This window comes from Suricata suricatta, chromosome 13, assembly GCF_006229205.1.
Source record: "Suricata suricatta isolate VVHF042 chromosome 13, meerkat_22Aug2017_6uvM2_HiC, whole genome shotgun sequence".
NCBI lineage: Eukaryota > Metazoa > Chordata > Mammalia > Carnivora > Herpestidae > Suricata > Suricata suricatta.
The window spans coordinates 36,185,125-36,206,195 of NC_043712.1; the positions used below are offsets into that span (position 1 = coordinate 36,185,125).

Below are 21,071 nucleotides of genomic sequence, written 5' to 3' on the forward strand. Positions count from 1 at the left end.
CAGACAATGTGTGCATTCTGATGTTGATACCTTGAGAAGGATACATCAACTATGTAGTACTCCAGTTCAGGATGCTTAACATCAGACAAACCAAAAAATAACAAACATTCTACTAAAAAAGGAGAGGGGCTTATAGTCTTAAAAATAAAAAAATAAAAGGAAAAGGAAAAAGAAAAGAAAGAAGAAAAAAAATGCCAATGTTTCAAAAAAAAACAAAAAACTTTTTAACGCTGTGGAGATGTTGGATATTGAACAAGGCTAAAGAGGCATAATCACTAAATGTAATGCCAACTCAGGCTGGATTCTACAACTAGAAAAGAAAAATGTTATGAAACATTTGACAATTGGGACAACTCAGTCACCTCTACATTCTCAGTGTGTCCAATGGTGCCTGACATATACAAGCTGATAAATACTTTAGAATGAATAACTTATCTTTAGAAGAATTGTATTCATTGCTTCTCGGCCTTTTGGCTAAGATCAAGTGTAGAAGAATTGTATTCGTTTTTAAAAAGTATGTAATGCTGGTAAGTTCAGGGACTAGGCTATTATTTTTGATCAAGATCCTAGACACTACCTCAGTATTTCTTTCAATAAAATCATGGCCACAAATTTTAGTCTTAAATCTGAGAAATCATCTCAAAATAATGAATTTCTTCATGCCGTTAAAAAAAAAAAAAGACACTATCAAGGATTAACATGTAAAAGTTATGTATAATGCCTGTGAAATGGTTTGATAACCTGGCCAAATACTGAGACCTAAGGGCCATTCAATTTTTTTGTTTTTTTTGTTTTTTGGTTTTTTTAATATTAGAAAAACAGTTATTAGGAAAGTAAATCTGTAGATTGTAGGAAACTCTTTCATATTATCACACACATAACCATAACCTATAACCCAGAAATTTTAATCCCAGATATATATATACCCATCTGAAATACACACAAAATAGGACCAAAATATATAAATGTAAGATGAGAGGCACCTGGGTGGCTCAGTCAGTTAAGTGTCTGACTTCAGCTCAGGTCATGATCTCACAGTTCATGAGTTCAAGCCCCACATCTGTCTCTGCTGTCAGTGCAGAACCAGATTCAGATCCTCTGTCTGCCTCTCTGCGCCCCTCCTCCACTTGTGTTCTCTCTCTCCCTCTCTGTCTCTGTCTGTCTGTCTCTCTCTCTCTCTCTCTCTCTCAAAAATAAACCTCTTTTTAAAGTTAAAAAAAAAAAGTTCAAAAGCAAAACTCTATGCTCAATTTTGCAGTGAAGCTAAACCTGTTCTAAGAAAATGAAGTTTTATGGGGGCACCTGGCTGGCTCAGTGATTAGACCATGCAATTCTTGATACTGGGGTTGAGGGTTCAAGCCCCATGTTGGGTGTAGAGATTACTTCAAAATAAAATCTTTTAAAAAATAATTAAACATGAGGCACCTGGGTGGCTCAGTTGGTTGGGCATCTGACTTCGGCTCAGGTCATCTTCTCATGGTTCATGAGTTCAAGCCCCACATCAGGCTCTGTGCCGACAACTCAGAGCACGGAGCCCGCCTCAGATTCTTTGTCTCCCTCTCTCTGACCCTCCCTTGCTTGTGCTCCGTGTGTGTCTATGTGTGTGTCTCTCTCTCATAATTAAAAATATTTTTTTAATAAAATAAAAATAGGAGCACCTGGATGGTTCAGTCAGTTGAGTATCCTACTCTTAATTTCAGTGCAGGTCAAAATCCCAAAGTTGTGGGACTGAGCCCTGAGTCAGGCTCTGCTGAGCATGGAGCCTGTTTAAGATTCTCTCTCTGTCTCCCTCTGCCCCTCTCCCCCACTCCCACTTCCTTAAAAAATAAATTAATTAAACTAAATATTTTTAAAAATGAAGTTTAGGATGCCCCAGGTAGCTCAGTCATTTAAGCATCTGACTTCGGCTCAGCTCATGATCTGTTGGTGAGCTTGTGCCCGACTTCTCACTCTCGCGCGCTCTCTCTTTGCCCCTCTCACTGTGCCTTCTCTCAAACTGAATAAATTAAGTTTATTTAAAAATAAATAAAAACCGGGGCGCCTTGGTGGCTCAGTCAGTTAAGCATCTGACTTTGGCTCAGGCTGATCTCACGGTTCATGAGTTCGAGCCCTGCATCAGGCTATCTATCTACTGAGCACAGAGCCCACTTCAGATCCTCTGCCCTCCCTCACTCCCCTCCGTCTCTTCCTCTCTCTCTCAAAAATAAAATAAACATTTAAAGAAAAATAATAAAAATAGGGGCACCTGGGTGGCTCAGTCAGTTGGGCATGCGACTTCAGCTCAGGTCATGATCTCACAGCTCAGGAATCAAGCTCCCCATTGGGCTCTGCATTGACAGGTCAGAGCATCCAGCCTGCTTCTGTCTCGCTCTCGTTCTCGCTCTGCCCCTCCCCCACTCACGATCTGCCACTGTCTAATATAAACAAACATTTTTTAAAAGTTTAATAAATAAAATAAAAATAAAAAATACCAAGCTAAACTCCTCTGCTGTTAGAGTCAGATAACGTTACCTTTGGGAAAGTGAGAGGAAGTAATGATTGACAGGAAAGCTAAGATGGGCATCTGGGGAATTAGTGTTCTCTCTCTTGACCATGGTTATGTCATGTGAGTGTGTTCACTTTGTGATATTTCAGTGAGCCATACACATAAGATTTCTGTACTTTTCTGTACATATGCTACAAATCAATTTAAAAATTTAACATACAAATAAATCTTCCCTGACCTTTAATAAAGACAGTCTACATGACTGTATAAAACATTTCTCAAACTTAAAAATCTTACTTTAAAAGTCAGAAAAACTACGGGGGTATAGCTCAGGGATAGAGCATTTGACTGCAAAAGTTAGAAAAACTACTGCAGTACCCCCCGACTCCAGTAAGAACTTATTCTGCTTATCCCAAATCAGACCTAACAGTCCTAATAAATTCTTGGTTTATCTAAGAAAGAAGATCTTAGGTTTTGGGGTCTTTTTTTTAAGTTTTATTTGCATTTAATTTATATTAATTTGCTCCCGCCCTAAGTTTTTGTTTCTTCAGGGATATCTTTTTCTTCTGCCCAACTTCCTCTTCTGCTTTAGGAACAATCTACTCTTTTTCAGTAAAAATCATCTCAATGAGCAGGGAGAGCTCATGTATGGATTTAATCCAACCATAATCTCTAAAAATTCTGAAATTGGGGCACCTGGGTGGCTCAGTCGGTTAAGCGTCTGACTTCAGCTGGGGTCATGATCTCACGTTCGTGGGTTCCAGCCCCGCATCAGGCTCTGTGCTGACCACTAGCTCAGAGCCTGGAGCCTGCTTTGGATTCTGTGTCTCTTTCTCTCTCTGCCCCTCCCCTGTTCATGCCCTGTCTCTCAAAACTAAATAAATGTAAAAAAAAATTTTTAAGTAAAAATAAAAATTCTGAATCTCATTTTGAGGTCTCTGTTCGCTAGGTGTGCTCAATGACCAGAGAATCTACACCTAAATCCTTTAAATTCAGCATTACTCTCTGCATTTTTAAGCATGTGCAATAAAGCTTCAGCACTATTTTTGAGCCACCAACCCTGTGTCCAGCCCCACTGTATGACCTGGGCACACCTACCAATTCCACCATTGTAGCCATGGAATGGCACACGTTGCTTCAGTAAAGTTGTATCCTTCAGGTATTTGGTGGCTTTTCTGATATGCATACCCCTGATGGCCTGGGCAGTTTCATTTGTGTTCCTAAAGTGAACATGAAGATTTGAACCTCCTGATTTGCATGATTTTGTTTTAAGGTTTTCGGGGTCAAGGGAATAGTAAACCATTTTCAGAGATCACCTCAGGCAGCTTACAGGAAAGAAGAAAGGAGATGTTTTAAAACCTATCTAGAATCGGGGGCCCCTGGATGGTTAAGCATCCAACTTTGGCTCAGGTCATGATCTTGATATTTCTGAGTTTGGGCGCCACATCAGACTCTGCACTGTCAGTGCTTGGGGTTCTCTCCCTCTCTGCCCCTGTCCCACTTGCACTCATTCTCTCTAAATAACTTTAAAAAAAAAAAAAAACCCACAACCATCTAGATTCCTTGGACTCTTATCTACTATGTTGATAGGCATCATAAACAGTCAGAGAGAAGGTACTCAACAAATGTTTACTAATGACACACAGCCCAAACTTTAAACAAATTCACATAGCAAAGTCTGAAATACATAGCACAGGCAAAATCAGGTCACTGGCCAAAAAAGTACAACTTCCAGAAATCCCACTTTCAGAAACCAAAAAATTACAGAATGTACTGCTTTTAAGGAAGTGAACAATTATGACAATAGCTATCCATGGCAAAGGACATTGGTCCTTTCCCCTTTCAGTGCTGCCTAGCACAGACAAGGTACCATCAATTTCCTGATGCCATAGCTAAATGAAAGGAACCCAGCAGCACCTCTGCTTTTAAGGGCAGGGACTACTTAAACCATGGTGTGATGGAAATCCAGCACCAAGGAGTTAACTGAGGCAGATGACAATGTTAGGGGGAAAACTACGGTATAAAGAAAATACTTGACCAATCTGTTCTTATACCTAAAAATTCTAAAATCATTACTAGTCCTACTTTCCACAGTGGCAGTAAACTTAAGATATTATCTAAGGTCCCTCCAGTCTAGAATCGACCTACAATCAATATGTGTCCTGAAGGTCCATCAGAATTCACTAAGAGTTTCCCAGTACTATTCTTTCAGTCAACTAGGTAATAAGTGATGATAAATATAAGCTTTTCTAAGGTGAGTAATGTAAAAGACTTAGTATACTTCTCATCACTAGTGCTATTATTTTGTTCTGATTGATTGACTTTTTATTATTTGAGAAAGAGTATACATGTAAGCAGGGGAGAGGGACATAGGGACAGAGAGAAACTTAAACTGACTCCACTTTCAGCACAGAGCTGGATCCCACAACCCTGGGATCATGCATGACCTGAGGACGCTCAACTAACTGAGCCACCCAGGCGCCCCTTGTTCTGTTTTAAAAACACAAGTAATTCATGTTCAATATGGAAAACAATATTTTCTTGCAAAAATACTTTGGAAGTATATTTTTTATGTTTTTATTTAAATTCTAGTTCATTTACAGTGTAATATTAGTTTCAGCTGTACAATATAGTGATTCAACACTTCCATACATCACCCTGCTCATCACAACTAGTGTACTCCTAAATCCTCATCACCTACTTATTAACCCATCCCCTCAACCTACTTCTCTGGTAATTAGTTTGTTCTCTACAGTTAAGAGTCTGTTTCTTGGTTTGCCTCCCTTCCCCACACCGCCACTTTGTTCATTTGTTTCTTAAACTCCACTTGCGTGAAATCATATGCTAATACTCTCTAGCTCCATTCACATCATTGCAAATAGCAGGATTTCATTTTTGTGGCTAATATTCCACTGTTTTATACACACACACACACATCCACATCTCTTTATCCATTCATTGATTCGTGGACACTTGGGATGTTTCCATAATTTATCTATTGTAGATAGCACTGATATAAACATTGGGTGCCTGTATCAATATGTAAAATATTTTTTAAATAATACAAAGAAGGACACCTGGCTGGGTCAGTCATAAAACCCAAGCCCTGCCCCTCCTCCTACCTTCCCACCCTGCCCTGCCCCTCCTGGGATATTCTCCCCCTCCCTCTCCCTCCCTTTGCCCCTACTGGGATTCTCTCTCCCCCACTGCCCCTGATTCGTGCCATCTCTCAAAAAATAAATGATACAAAAAAGATTTAAGTGAAAAAACAAAAAAGACAAGTACATGAAATCACAGGTCAAACTTAAAAAAGCTGAGGTCTTTGGTCTTATTGGTAGGCATAAAATATTACCTATTGGTAAAGACCTGCCACTCATAGAAGATGCTGATCTGAGAGATGCTGAGGCATCTGGTTTGCTAATGGTCCAGCTGAGTGTAATTATACCAAGAAATTAGCAACGAGCAAATCACACACAAAGTCCAGGAGGAAACTTGATGGGAGATCTCCAAACACAACAAAACCACATGCAAGGATGTTCATGGTAGCATTGTTATAATAACAAAATGAAAAAAATTACATCTATCAGTATAAAATTGGTTAAATTATATAATCTTGTAAAATGGAATACTTGGGGCTCCTGGGTGACTCAGTTAAGAGTCCAACTCTTGATTTGGCCTCAGGTCATGAGCATCCCTGCCAAGTGCTCTCTTCTAAAATAATTAAACTTGAAAAAAATGCTTTGTAGCTATTAAAAAGAATGATTTAAATTCATAGAAGGTGATAGAAAAATTAAGTTTTTTAAAGAGATGAATATTGTATGCATTCAGTTGTAGGCTGTATGTATTCATATGTAATGAAAATTTCTAGGATATTCAAGAAACAGTAAAGAGTAGTTACCTAGAAGAATGAGAATAAGGACTAGCTGATTGGACAACATTTTACTTTCACTGTACATCCTAAACAATTTCAATTTATCAAGCACATATACCATCATTACAATTTAAAAAAAACAATGAAGGAAAAAGTTAACAATGGAACAATGGTAATGGTAGGAATATGATTTTTATTTCTCTTTTTATACTCTCTTGCATTTTCCCAATTTCCTTTATGTTTTATTGGGTTTTCCTTTAATGTTTATTTTTGAGAGAGAGCACAAGCAGGAGAGGGGCACAGAGAAAGACAGAATCTGAAGCAGACTCCATGCTGTCATGGCAAAGCCCAAGGCAGGGCTCAAACCCACAAACTGTGAGATCTATGACCCGAGCCAAACTCTGACACTCAATTGACTGAGCCACCCATGCACCCCTCCCAATTTCCTATTAATTAACAATGTATTTAGCACCTGGCTGATTCAGTCAGAAGAACATGTGACTCCTGATGCACGGGTACTGAGTTCAAGCCCCATATTGGGCATATAGATTACTTAAAATTAAGTTATAAAAAAATTAGCACATATTGCTTTTTATATCCCCAAAACTAATTTTTGTTTCTGATTTAACAAGTGGCTCAAATGGGGGAGGGGAATCCATAGCTCAATTATTAAATACTGTGGCAATGTCAAAGAAATATGGAAAGACTCCATTCTCAAAATGCTTATAATTTGTTTGGAAAAACTATCAAGAAGACCAAGATTCCCAAAGTTAAAGAAAATCCTTGATTTAGTTTACTAGAGCTGCTCAGGTGGTATTAACCCCTAAGGAAGCAATAATATATCAGTATTATGAGGAAAGTTGTGTCAAATTTTTTAAAAAGAACTAAGTCAATTTTATGAAAGAATGATTTCTTAAAATTTAGTGTCTAACCTCGCACTCAATGTCGACATCTCTTTTAGAACACCTTTACCATCATTCAATTTCTGCTTAAAATGTCCTAAGTCAAAAAAAAAAGTCCTAAGTAGTCCATTCCCTTCAAAAACAACTCTAATTGTTAACATTCTTCCTTATGTTACACTACAATCTAGTTGTTTTTTTTTTTACATTTTATTTTCATTTTTGAGAGAGAGACAGACAGACAGAGACAGAGTGTAAGCAGGGGAGGGTGAGAGAGGGAGACCCAACACAGAATCAGAAACAGGCTCCAGGCTCTGAGCTGTCAGCACAGAGCCCGACATGGGGCTCGAACCCACGAACCAAACCGTAGGATCATGACCTGAGCTGAAGTCGGCTACTTAACCGACTGAGCCACCCAGGTGCCCCCAATCTAGTTTCTTATAATTTTCAATCACTAGCTGACTTGCCCCAGTTCTGTCCTCTGAAATTAAGTTTTTTAAACAATTTTCATCTATTATGATCCTCTCCCTCTTTAATCATCTCAAAACTAAATCTCTCATTTCCTCAAATGGTTTCTACACCCTAAATTATTCTGATCATTCTCCTAAAGAAATCCTAGTTTCTCAATGTGCCTCTTAGAATCAAATACCCCAAATAAACACAAAATTCCAGATCTGATCTGACCACTCTCATTACCTTCTTTGTCTGGGTCACCATAAACGGTATAAGACTAGTTGCCAGGCAATATACAATTCATTGCCAAATAGTGGTACTGTTCATACCATGAATGATGTTTAAAGGAGTTCAGAGATTAAGGAGTGTAAAGGCGAAAAAGATCACTGTGGACAGGAACGTAGAACTTTTCAATAACAACAACAAAAAGGTAGACTCTAAGCCAAGAAAGAAATACATTTTAGATAAGCAGAAAATTCAAAAAGAATATTTTAGGGGGTACAAACACAGAACAGGAATGAGTAAAGTTAGTGCTAGAAGTGTCTGTATAAGGATAGGCAAGAATATAGGGCCAAAAAGGAAAGCCCTTAACCTGAGGGCAATAAGGAATGATTAAGAGTTAGATCAAGAAACTGACTTCAGGTGTCTGGGGAATAATTAAATACCAGTTTGCCAATTTCTACAGTTTTTACAACTTTGACTACAGGGGAAAAGTCTCTAATTCAATTCTACTCCAAGATGAAATGAAATTGAGTTATACAGTATCATTACACAGGCTTAGTTCATAATATGAGCAACATTCCTATCTGCCAAAATATAATGTGATTTTAGAAAGATTTACTTTGATCCATTCTGTAAATTTCCCCAAAATATTTAACCATTTAATCTGAATACTACTCTACAACAGTTACTTATTTCAGTAATTAATAATCTTCAGGATCTTTGTTCAAAAAACAATGACCTGCTGGTCACCAATCCCTCAGGTTCAAACGAAGAGAGATTCGACAAATACAACATGAAAAGGGAAAGAAGAGGTTAGCTAAATAGCAGGGTTTCTAGACAATGAAAGTTGTCCCATATTAGAACTAATGAAAACAGCAGCAGCTCCTTCTCTGAAGTTATTTAAATTCAATTAAATAGGAATTTCTGGTTTAATAGTTTTCCTGCCTAAAGAGTCTTTTATAAAGACTAGCACTGTAATAGGGTATGGCAGTAGGGATTTAAACTGTCCAACAAACATTGCAAAACCCAACCTCTCCCAAATCCTGCTACTCAACAGCAGGGATCTAAAGGAATAAATAGATTCCCAGCTGCTGAGAGAAAACATCTTACTAAAAGCAAAGCAAAATTCTCATTAATGAAAAATCAACCATGAAGGGAAAAAAATTGTCTCATAATCCCTGGAAATGGCCAAATCCTTTTTGGGTTAATGCAGATTTAACAAAAACAGAGGAAGGGAACAGAGCAAAACAGTTCCTTTGGCCAGGGGCTGGGGAAAACACCTATCAGGGAGATCACAAATAACAATGCTTCTAATCAACAGAGCCAAAAGAAATATGAACTCTATCCAGTGAACAGTACCAGGAAAACATTCTTGTAGATAAATTCTCCCTCTCACCATCAAGCCACCGTATCCTATCTTGTTCAACACTGATATGATAGGCCGTAACTTGAATTTCCCAAGATCAAATTCAATGGGTAAATCAAACCCTGTTTTTTTCTGATGAGATAATCTCTAAAATCACAGTCCTCACATGCATTTATTCAAAGCCGGCATTGGGCTTCTGTATCAGGCACCAGGAATACAAAAACCACTACGAAACCGTCTTTACCCTCACAGAGCTTAATCCATGCACCTTGCCTCATCTTAAACCCCAAAGCTCTTGCCTTAAAATACCTTCTTAGATGGGTCAACGGTTCTCAGTGAAATAGCAATAAAGGTCCTTCAGTTACTGTAATAGAAGCTAATGAATACACACACAAACGTGTTATGATCTCTCCACGAGGAGAGAAGACAACACACCTTCCCAAGTCGAATATGACAATAAACTTAGCCTAGACTACAAAGAAGCAGGGAACGAGACAAGCAATAGAGGGGTCCAAGCGAAGAAATACACTAGAAGAAGGAATGTGACAGCTGTACCACGTCGCGTTCAAACGATAGGAGAGCCTACTACTAAGCCGCCTTCAGTTCCACGGCGCAGGGGAAAGGAAGAAAGAATGAGAGACTGCCCACTCTTGAACCAACTATTCGCCGTCTCCTAGCTAGTCCACTCTCACTAGACAAGAGCGCCAGTCACTGTTTAATAGGATCTGGGCCTGCCAGCCAACAACTCACATGGCCACTGGAATGGAGAGGTTAACAGTCCCTCAGAGGAGAGTAAGGAAAAGCAAGAAAGTGGAACTCTTTAAATGTTTACAAATGAGTTCATATAATCGACCCCCGAGGCACGGACGAGAAGTGAAGTTTGGAAAAGGTGGTACCCCAATGCTCACTGGAAGCTTGCAGGGCCCCCTCGGCGACCCCCGTTTCACCCCCCGCCCCGCCAGAGTCCACACACTCACCGCGCACACAGAGCAGCGACATGGCCGAGGCGCTGGCGAGCCGCCGCCGCACCCCAGCCGCGCCGCCGCACCCGGCAGCTCCCTCTTTTCCTCTCAGCAGGTGCCGCGGCTGCTCCCGCTATCGGCCCCACAGGTCTGACCTCTCCTCATGGTCCCCGTGGCCGGCACCGTCCCGCCGCTCCCTTGGACCCGCTTCAATTTTCAACGTCTGACCGGGCTCCCGATAGCTGTGAGCACCGCGAGCAGGCAGGAGACTGGGCGCGGCACCACGGCGCCATCGCTAGGAGGCAGGAGCTACCGGGACTCTCTCCCACCCCGCCTTCGCCCCACCGGGGTCCCGGCGATCGCCTAGAAGGAGCCAACCCGTGGCGCTCCGCCTCCCAGCCAATCAACTCACGCCTAGTCCGCCGACCCCTCCTCCTATAAGCTCGTAAGAGGTGGGGTTTCCTTCCGCTTTCCTTTCGTGCTAGAAGGCAGCTCCGCCCTCTAATACGGATTGGAGCTGAGAGGGCAGGGCTTCTCCTCACCTGTGTGAGGAAGTTAACTGAAGCTCTCTGCTCCTCCCACACCGACCGAGCTCCCACCCAAGATTCTTATACCCTCGAGCACCTACCTGTGGTAATTTTACAAGATCGTACCAGAGGGCAGGCAAGTTTTAATTACCAACTACAGAGAAAGAAAGAAAGAAAGACTGACTGAGCATAAACTAAAATGTTTGGAGACTTCAGTTCTGTTTGTTTTATTTATTTTTGAAAGAGAGAACAAGTGGAGGAGGGGCAAAGTGGGATCCAAAATGGGCTCTGCGCTGACAGCAGCAAGCCGATTTGGGGCTCCAACTCACCAACCACAAGATCATGACCTGAGCTGAAACCAAGAGTGGGAAGCTTAACCAAGCCACCCAGGCACCCCTTGTAGACTTCAGTTCTTATTTAGATCTTTTATTTATTTTAGGTTTATTTATTTTGAGAGAGAACGCACAAACAGGGGTGGGACAGAGAGTGAAGGAGAGAGAGAGAGAGAGAGAGAGAGAGAGAGAGAGAGGGAGAAAGAGAATCCCAAGCAGGCTACTCACCATCAGCACAGAGCCCCACACAGGGCTTGAACCCACGAACCTTGAGATTGTGACCTGAGTCAAAATCAAGAGTTGGGCATTTAACCAACTGAGGCACCCAGGTGATCCTAGACCTTTTTTTCCCCATACCATTGTATCTCCAATGCCTGTAATAGTTCTTGGTTTGTAAAAATCAGTCCATAATATTTAATGAAGGATAGAGGGAAGATGGGCATTTTAAGCTACAACTTCCAGTAAGATGACATATGCACATGTGAGGAAGTGAAAAAGACCAGACCAGAAAACACAAAGACAGGTAGTAAGATCCCTTCCTTGCCACAATTCTGATTCAATTGGTTTGGAGTAAAGCTCAGACAAACTAGCTTTTTAAAGCTCCCCGGTGATTCTAATGTGATGCCTAGGCTGACCGCCATTAGAGGACATGCTTTTCAAGGTCTCATTAGCCCAGCTCAGGTTTCAGTATTTGCAAGCTCTTGGCCCCTTAGAACTCTGCCTGCTAGACCCAGGGAGGATCTGTCAATCTAACAGGATCTTTGCCCTCCAAAAACAAAACTATCAGATGATTTTTCTCACTGGAATAGTTGCCATGAGAAAGTGACACTCCAAATGCTATAGTAAGAGCCTAAAGAAGAAGACTTGATTTTCCAGTGCTCATCCAAATTTAGAGCAATAATCCTGAAAAAGATTTTGACCAGGGCAACTCCGCCAGCCCAGTCAACAGAGATGCTGACGCTAAAAATAATGGGCATTCTCTGGGCTGCTGGAGGTTGAACTCCCTAGCTATTTAGCCCAGCTGCCCTTTATAAAATTGTGGCGAGCATGAGCTTTGAAACCAGTCAGATCTACCTGGTGTATTATCTATTGTCATGTAATAAACTACTCCAAACTACAATGGCTTAAACAACATGTATTATCTTACAGTTTCTGTGGGTCAAGAATCTGAGTAGGGTTCATTTGGACCCTCTGGTTCAGGTTTGTTTACAGACTGCTATCAAAGGTCAGCTTAATTGCAATAAGGTCCATTATCAAGTTCACTCTTGAGTGTTAGCAGGACTCAGTTTCTCCTCGGCTATTGGACTAAAAGCCTCAGTTCCTTATTGGCTATTAGCTGGTCTCAGTTCCTGGTCATTTGGCCTCTTCAACATGGCTGTTTGATTTATCAAAGCATTCAAACTGAGAAGGCAATAGAGTCTGCTAGCAAGATGGAAGTCACAGTCATTTTAAAAAAATTTTTAATGTTTATTTATTTTTGAGAAAGAGAGTGTGAGCAGGGGAGGGTCAGAGAGAGAGGGAGACACAGACTGCAAAGCAGTCTCCAGTCTCTGAGCTGTCAGCACAGTGCCAGATGTGGGGCTTGAACTCACAAACCATGAGATCATGACCTGAGCTGAAATCAGACACTTAACCAACTGACCCACCCAGTTGCCCCAGAAGTCACAGTCTTTTTAACATAATCACAGACGTGACTTCCCCTAATTTTTGCTGTATTCTATTCATCAGAAACAAGTCACAGTTGAGGGAAGAGGATTACACAAGGAAATGAGTATCACCAGGAGCTGCCTTATTGGAGCAGCCATCTTTGGGGGACCATCTTTGGAATCTGCATACCATACCTGGATTTGAGTCCTAGCTCGGATACTTGTGACCTCAGGCAAGCTACATGGCCTCAATTTCCCAAAAAATTAATGAAAGTAACTATATGATGTTGAGATTTCTTTTAATTTTTTTAATTTTTTTTTTTGAGAGAGAGAGAGACAGCATGAGCAGGGGAGGGTCAGAGAGAGAGGGAGATACAGAATTCAAAGACAGGCTCCAGGCTCTGAGCTGTCAGCACAGAGCCTGACACGGGGCTCCAACCCACAAACCGCGAGATCATGACCTGAGCCGAAGTCAACCAACTGAGCCACCCAGGCGCCTGGGATGTTTTTTTTGTTTGTTTGTTTGTTTGTTTGTTTTTTGAGAGAGAGAAACTGAATGCAAGCAGGGGAGGGGCAGAGAGAGGGAGTCACAGATTCTGAAGCAGACTCCAGGCTCTGAACCATGGGGCTCAAACTCACGAACCACAAGATCATGACCTGAGCTGAAGTCAGACACTTAACCAACTGAGCCATCCAGGTGCCCCGGTATGATGTTGAGATTTAAATGAGGAACTGCATTTAAATTACCCGATGCATGTCCAATACATATTTCTTATTACTTAGGCTGTGGACACAAAAGGAGGAATATGGGTGGGCAGTAAAAGAGAATGTAAGCAGAACAAGAGTCACTGTCTAAAGGTTGTGAAGTAACCTCGGAAGCATCCCAGTTTCCCAGTTTAAAGTTCAGAGGAAAAAGGCAATGAGGTCTTCTTGTCCTCTTAGGCACTTGACTAGGACCATTTATACTCATAAGCAAGGTAAATGTATCTTCAGATGCAACTCAAACAGGGATAGAAAGCCAATCCTCCAGGCCCTGCAGGCTTCATTAGTGTTCCCAAGTACGGTACTTGAAAGTTCTTCAGCATTTGGAATTCACACCTGTGTTTAGCTGGCAGGTAACTGAGAGCTAGTACTCTGAAATCCAGTAAATGAGAAGGAAGGTGAGAAGGATCAAGGAAAATAGGTAATGAAGAGAACCTAAGGATCTCAAGAGGGTTAGATCAAAACACCTAGGTTTGGTATGGTTGCTGCCTTTTTTGAAGCCCTCAGGCTGGAGAGAAGGGGCCTGGGTGAGAACTCACATGCAGGGGAACCCTCTACCAACTTTATGACTATCTTCAAGCTATTTCCAAGGCCATTAAAAGTTTATTCTTTCTTAAAAAAAAAGTTTATTCTTTCTGCAAGTTCCTTATCCCTTGGGAAATGTCTCCCAATGCCTCCATAGAAAAATTTAATATAAATAACTGAATTAACAAATATTTGTTAAGTATCTTTTAGGTCAGTCTTAATGAAAGGAAAAAGTAAACAAAGAACAGTTACTATCCTTAAATAGTTGATAAGGTGATAGGAAAAGTTTGTGAAAGAATAAGGAACTAAACTAGAGTAGTAAATATGGAACTGAGGGGAAAGAAAAGGGACAGTCCCCTTAACATTTCTCAGTGTTAAGGAACTAATGTGATAGAATTTGGCACATAATGACTATGAATACAGTAGAGAATATCCTTCTTTCATAGCAAATCATTGGATGAGAAGACAGAAAGGAGAAAGGGAGACAGTTTTAAAGTCAGGTTGACTGGAAGGATGATGCTACAGTTTACTGATAGGAAATCAAGGATATCTGGGAAAAGATATTTCCTTTTGAACACGTACATTAAGTTTGAGATTGTATGGTATATTCTTGCAAATATATGCACTAGACAGATGACATGGAATTGAACCCTAAACAAGCAGTCCAAGCTAGAGAGATTTCAATCAATAAAAAAAGTAACTACTTTAATCTCCATTTTTTAAAAAGAAAATGAAGCAAAACTGGAATGCAACCCAGCTGTATCTTTCCCCAGAGCTCAAGCAGTTAGCCATAATGCTCTATAGGTCCTCAATATAGAGGAATAGAGGAATTCAGCAGAAGCTGTAGAAGGAATCAAGATAGGCTTCATAAGAGAAGTACCATGTGGAGGAGATGGATCTCAAAGCATGGATAAAACTGAACATGCAAATATGGAAGAAAGTGTATTTCATATACAGAGAGTAAGTTGCATGAACAAATTGGGAAATGGAAACATTGACCTGCACAGGCAGTTCGGAGTAAGCTGCAAAGAGTCTGAGAGTCAGAGCCATATGGTTGTCAGGAGACTATATAGAAAGGAACAAAGGAATGGTAGTAGGAAAAGAGACAGAAAAGGACTGGTCAGAGAGGGAAAACAGGAAAATAAACAAATCACCTATATATTGTTATAATATAGATCTTATTTCATTGAAGAGTAATTGCACACCTATCCTTTCTTTAGACACGGAGCTCCCCAACAGCAAAGGATGTGTTTTCTATATCTTTATCCCTTACACATAACACACAGCACACCTGGTAAAAGTACCCAAAAAAGATTCCTTGACTAATTGAATACATAAACAAATCATTGAATGAGAATGTTTTAAGTCTTGGTAATTGTCAAAGATTAAAAATAACCTTGGGGTGCCTGGATGGCTCAGTCGGTTAAGCATCCGACTTCAGCTCAGGTCATGATCTCCCAGTCCGTGGGTTCAAGCCCCACATCAGGCCTGTGCTAACAGCTCAGAGCCTGGAGCCTGCTTTGGATTCTGTGTCTCCCTCTCTTTCTGCCCCTCACTTGCTCGCTTTCTGCCTCTCCCTCTCAAAATAAAGACATTAAAAAAATTTTTTTTAATAACCTGGACATTAGTCAAAGTATTAGGACAGATTTCAACCAGCAATATACTATTGCAATAGGGAAAATAGTTTAACACAAACTGAATTCATCTTCAATCTGTACAGCAGTAACTAGACATTTTATTTTTTTAAATTTTTTTAAATGTTTCATTTATTTTTGATACAGAGGGAGACAGAGCATGAAAGGGAGAGGGTCAGAGAGAGAAAGAGACACAGATGGGAAGCAGGCTTCAGCTCTGAGCTAGCTGTCAGCACAGAGCCCAACACGGGGGCTCGAAACCACGAATGTGAGATATGACCTGAGCCGAAGTCCGAGGCTTGACCGACTGAGCCACCTAGGCACCCCGTAATTAGACATTTTAAAGGGAGAGTGGAGGGGCACCTGGGTAGCTTGGTTGAGCATCTGGCTTCAGCTCAGGTTGTTATCTCACAGTTCATGAATTCTAGACCCACATCGGACTCATTGCTGTCAGCACAGAGCCTGATTTGGATCCTCTGTCTCCTTCTTTCTCTGGTCCTCCCCTGCTTGAGCTCTCTCTCTCAAAAATAAATAAAACATTTAAAAAGTAAATTAAAAAAATAAAAGGAGAATGAAGGAATAGGGTGGAAGTTCATGAGAGGGAGCTCAGAAGAGCCAGAGAAGTTATAAATTTCAAAGCAGCAAATGTAGAGTAGAAATGTTATTCCCATGCTTAAAAGCCATCGTTTAGCCTGGCATATTTGGGGGGGAGGGTTGTTTCATGTTTTTTGTTTTTGTTTTTAGGATTTCATTTTTAAGTAATCTCTACACCCAACATGGGGCTCAAACACAACACTGAGATCAAGAGTCACATGCTTTTCTGACTGAGTCAGCCAGCCACCCCTAGCCTGGCATATTCAAACTGTCAAATGAATAAAATTCCACTGTGGGAATATATTCCATGAAAATAATTCAAATGAATAGGGGGAAATCTGTGCAAAAGGATATTTGAACAGGATTATCTAGGTAGTGAAATCTGAAAATCAGAATACCAAACAATTCAATGATCTCCAATAAGTCAGTTTATTCATCACTATCAAGTAATTACTTAATATTTATGAATAACACTGCAATCTTATACAAATGGATAAATATCAGAAGAGGCGACCATACAAGAGATATAGGTGTTAGTGCATTCAAGAAAAGTTTATTGAGCATCTACCAAGTACTACACATAGTGCTACAGGTACAAAGAGGAACAAGACATTCCTTCAAAGAATGCAGTCCAGGGATAAACAGACTGTGAAAAGTACTAGCATCATAGTTAAGAGGAAGAAGTGCCTTGTTTGTACATGTAACCTGGAGGTTTTAGAATTGTTTAAATAATAAGTTGGGTGGTGGGGAACTTAGAAAACATATAACTTTCATGAAGGAAGGGATGTATATTTCTCTCTATTGGAAAAAATTATCCAAGATTTGCAAATAAGAAAAAGAAATTATTGGGTGTACTTACAGTTTTAGTACTGCCCACGATCTAGAGCAGACACCAGCAAACTTCCTTTATAAAGGACCGTACAGTAAATATTTAGGTTTTACCAAAAATTTTTTTGAAAAGGCAAAATTGAAGCTATTGTATAGGTACTTGTATAACAAGAGAGAAAATAAATTTCCACAAGTTTTTAATTTGTAACATTCAAAATAGACTACAATAATTGAACACAAGTTCTTAGTACTATAGGTCTACTAATGAGAATGATAAAATTATTTTGGGGAGTATACATTTTGCTTAGTTGGGGTTCAAAGTACTATCAGAATCAAGTGCAAAAGTTCAACTGTTAATGGCGATCTGTAATGAGATTTTATGTATCTCATCTGTTTTTTCACACAGATAACTGTAAGGTTTAATAGGTGGAGGCAGAGGCGAGAGGAAAGAGAGAGACCAAGCAATGGAGCCAAGAAAGCCTTTTTGGAGTCTGCAATTCCTGGGTGAGATTCCGTGACTCCAGGAGTGGGGAGTCAGGGAAGTCATGCCTGGTGTGGGAGAGCAAGGTGTTTTTATGGGTGTAAGGGTTCCGGGTTTGACCTCAGGTGGGCAGATAGCTAAGTAAGGGCATCTTTGGCCTGTGGCAGGATAGGATTGGCTGTTTAGTTCGGTGGGGGATGCTGGAATTCCACGGTGAGACATTCCAGCTCTGAGAGTGGGGGGTCGTTGGTCCCTGGCGGTGCCTGGAACTATTCTCTGACCCGCAATACAATGGCCGCTGGTGCTTTTCAAATGGCGCGGGTCATTCCAGGTTTGCAGGTGGGGGTTGTCAGTGCATGCAGCTCTCCACAGCAAAGTGGCCGCTCAGTCGCCCTCCCATGGCAACTCTTACAATAACTACTATCAAATACTGATATCAGTCCAAGAACATGTGATTCAGTTGAGCATATTCAGTGCTTGGAAAGCATTTTTAAGTTCCATTAAATTCTCCTCTTGATATTTGCTCAATTTTTTAATGAGGTTTTAAAAAACCTTTTTTTAAGTTTATTTATTTATTTTGAGAGACAGAGAGATAGCAAGCACAAGCAGGGGAGGGGCAGAGAGGAGAGACAGAATCCCAAGCAGTTCCATGCCCTCAGTGCAGAGCCGGATGTGGGGCTCAGACTCACGAACTGTGAGATCATAACCTGAGCCAAGATTGAGAGTCAGACAGATGCTTAACTGTGCAACCCAGGCACCCTAATGAAAATTTTTTAAAGTAATTTGTATGCCCAGCGTGGGGCTCAAACTCACAACCTGAGATCAAGAGTCACATGTTCTACTGACTGAGCCAGCCAGGCACCCCTGTTCAGTTTTTGCTCAAAAAATCATAATAAAACTGCATCAATGCTAAGCCACCAAATTCTTCTGTAGTTGGGTAAATCAAGATATTCAGCCTCTATTTCTGACAAAACAAAAAAACAAAGAAATGATATGATTAATTTTATGAGAGTGAATGAAGTCAACTATTGAACTACTAGTTTTATAACACATGATAAATTTACATATTTTCCACAAAGTACTTTCTTCAATGAATAACCATACACTTTAAACACATTACATTTTTACGAGTCTTGTAAATTTGTTGAACGAAGCCTTTTCTCTGCTCCACATATACTTTTGCGACCATCAGTTGTAACACTGTTTAGCAGATTCCCTTTCAGGTTGTGCTGAATTAGTGTTTTCTCAACTTCCTTGAAAACATTTTTACCTATAATTGTTTCATGCAGACTATTCATAGAGGCTAATTCTTCAATCACTTCAAATTCAGCATTGACTTGTCAAATAAACAACAACTGAATGGTATTGGTAACTGTGGGCTCATCAAGAGCCAAGGAAAAGTACTTAAAATCATTTGCTTTGCTTTTTGTTTTTTTATTTTTTAAGTATTCTCTACATGCAGCATGGAGCTTGAACCCACAACCCCAAGACCAAGGGTCACCTGCTCCACCAACTGAGCCAGCTAGGCACCCCTCATTTGCTTTGTTTTTAAATCGGCTATTGTGTTGTTCCTGTCGGGGGAAATAAAACAAACCTGCTGGCAAAAAAACAAAAACAAAAACAAAAACAAAAAAACCCTCCTTGCCAATATAGAGGAGTAAGAGAACATACTTTATTACTGAATAAGAATTAACAGATTACATACATATGATGTAGCCTGAAAATAACTGCAAATATTAGGACAAAATCTCACATAATGTATATAGGAAAACACAAGAAAGAACAAAGTACAAGAAAGCCCTGGGGCGCCTGGGTGGCTCAGTAGGTTAAGCCTCCGACTTCGGCTCAGGTCAGATCTCACGCTCGTGGGTTTGAGCCCTGCATCGGGCTCTGTGCTGACGGCTAGCTCAGAACCTGGAGCCTGTTTCCGGTTCTGTGTCTCCTTCTCTCTCTGCGCCTCCCCCTCTCATGCTCTGTCTCTATCAAAAATAAATAAAACATTAAAAAAAAAAGAAAGCCCTAAAGAGACAAAGGGCTACTCCTCTTAGTAGTCTCCTGTACCTCTCCAAAGAGATCCTTGTTTGCGTATTTAGAGGTCTCTTTGTCCACAACCTTGGAGAAAACTCTACTTTGTAAAAACTGGTGACTAGGTTTAAGCCCTAGAGAGATTTATCTTTATGTTAAAGTTTTGAGGGGCGCCTGGGTGACTCAGTCAGTTAAGGTGTCTGACTCCGGCTCAGGTCATGATCTTATAGTCCATAGGTTGGAGCCCTGCATCAGGCTCTGAGCTGTCAGCCTGCTTCGGACTCTGTGTCTTCCTCTCCCTCCACCCCTCCCTCTCTCACACTCTGTCTCTCTCTCTCTCAAAAATAAAATAAAGACATTATAAAAAATAAAATAATTTTTTTTTTTTGAGAGAGACAGAGACAGAGACAGTGTGAGCAGGGGAGGGTCAGAGAGAGACAGAGACACAGCATCCGAAGACAGGCTCCAGGCTCCGAGCCAGCCATCAGCACAGAGCCCGACGTGGGGCTGAACCCACAACCATGAGATCATGACCTGAGCTGAGGCCAGACGGTCAACCGACTGAGCCACCCAGGCACCCCTAAAATAATTTTTTAAAGTTTAGAATAATAACTTAGATTTACTACATCTCCAAGAAATCACTCCCACAGGAGAGAATAAATGATCTCTTTGCCCTTTAAAAATGAAGAAAATCATTTTAATTTACCCTTAAACTTCCAATGTCCTTAATTCAAGCAAGTGTCTCACCAAAAGGCAGTCCTATGCTAACTTCTTTTTAAAATTTTTATTAATTTATTATTTCTTAGAGAGACAGAATACAAGCTGGAGAAAGGGTAGGAGGGGGAGAGGAGGAAGGAAAGAGAGAGAGAGAGAGAGAGAGAGAGAGAGAGAGAGAGAGAAAGAGAGAGAGAATCCTAAACAGGCTCCAAGTCAGGGCTCCGTTTCAGACCCTGCACCTGAGCTGAAATCAAGAGTCAGGAACTCAAACAACTGAGCCACCCAAGTGCCCCGAATTCATTTTCTTTGAACATATTTCTTCAGCTGTTACAAATATTTCTTCACAGCTAGCTAGCTTTTCTTTTATTATTTTATTTTCTTACTTTTTTTGCAAAAGCAAAGGGCTTTATTACGGGTTTAGGCTCGCCGGGGCCTAAACTCGGGCTCACAGACTTTACCGGTGTGGTGGATCCATGCTGAGAGCCCCGAACAAAGGTGGGGTAGGGCTTTTTTTTTTTTTTTCAAAAGTTATTATTTTTTAAAATTTATTTTTGAGAGACAGAGAGAGACAGCGTGAGCAGGGAAGGGTCAGAGAGAGAGGGAGATACAGAATCCAAAGCAAGCTCCAGGCTCTGAGCTAGCTGTCAGCACAGAGCCCAGCGCAGGGCTCAAACCCATGAACCATGAGACCATGACCTGAGCTAAAGCCAGCCGCTTAACCGGCGCCCCTAAAGGGGTTCTT

General features: G+C 40.8%; 1 protein-coding gene across 1 annotated transcript in view; it reads right to left on the bottom strand.

Annotated features, from left to right (window-relative positions):
• The window catches only part of UNC13B (unc-13 homolog B), a 226,456-nt gene extending 215,835 nt beyond the window's left edge, over positions 1 to 10,621 (bottom strand). The window contains exon 1 of the mRNA XM_029920814.1: positions 10,274 to 10,621. Coding sequence (XP_029776674.1) covers positions 10,274 to 10,295 — 22 coding nt within the window. The 5' untranslated portion in view covers positions 10,296 to 10,621. The remainder of the gene's footprint in view (positions 1 to 10,273) is intronic.
• Positions 10,622 to 21,071: the final 10,450 nt, after the last annotated feature.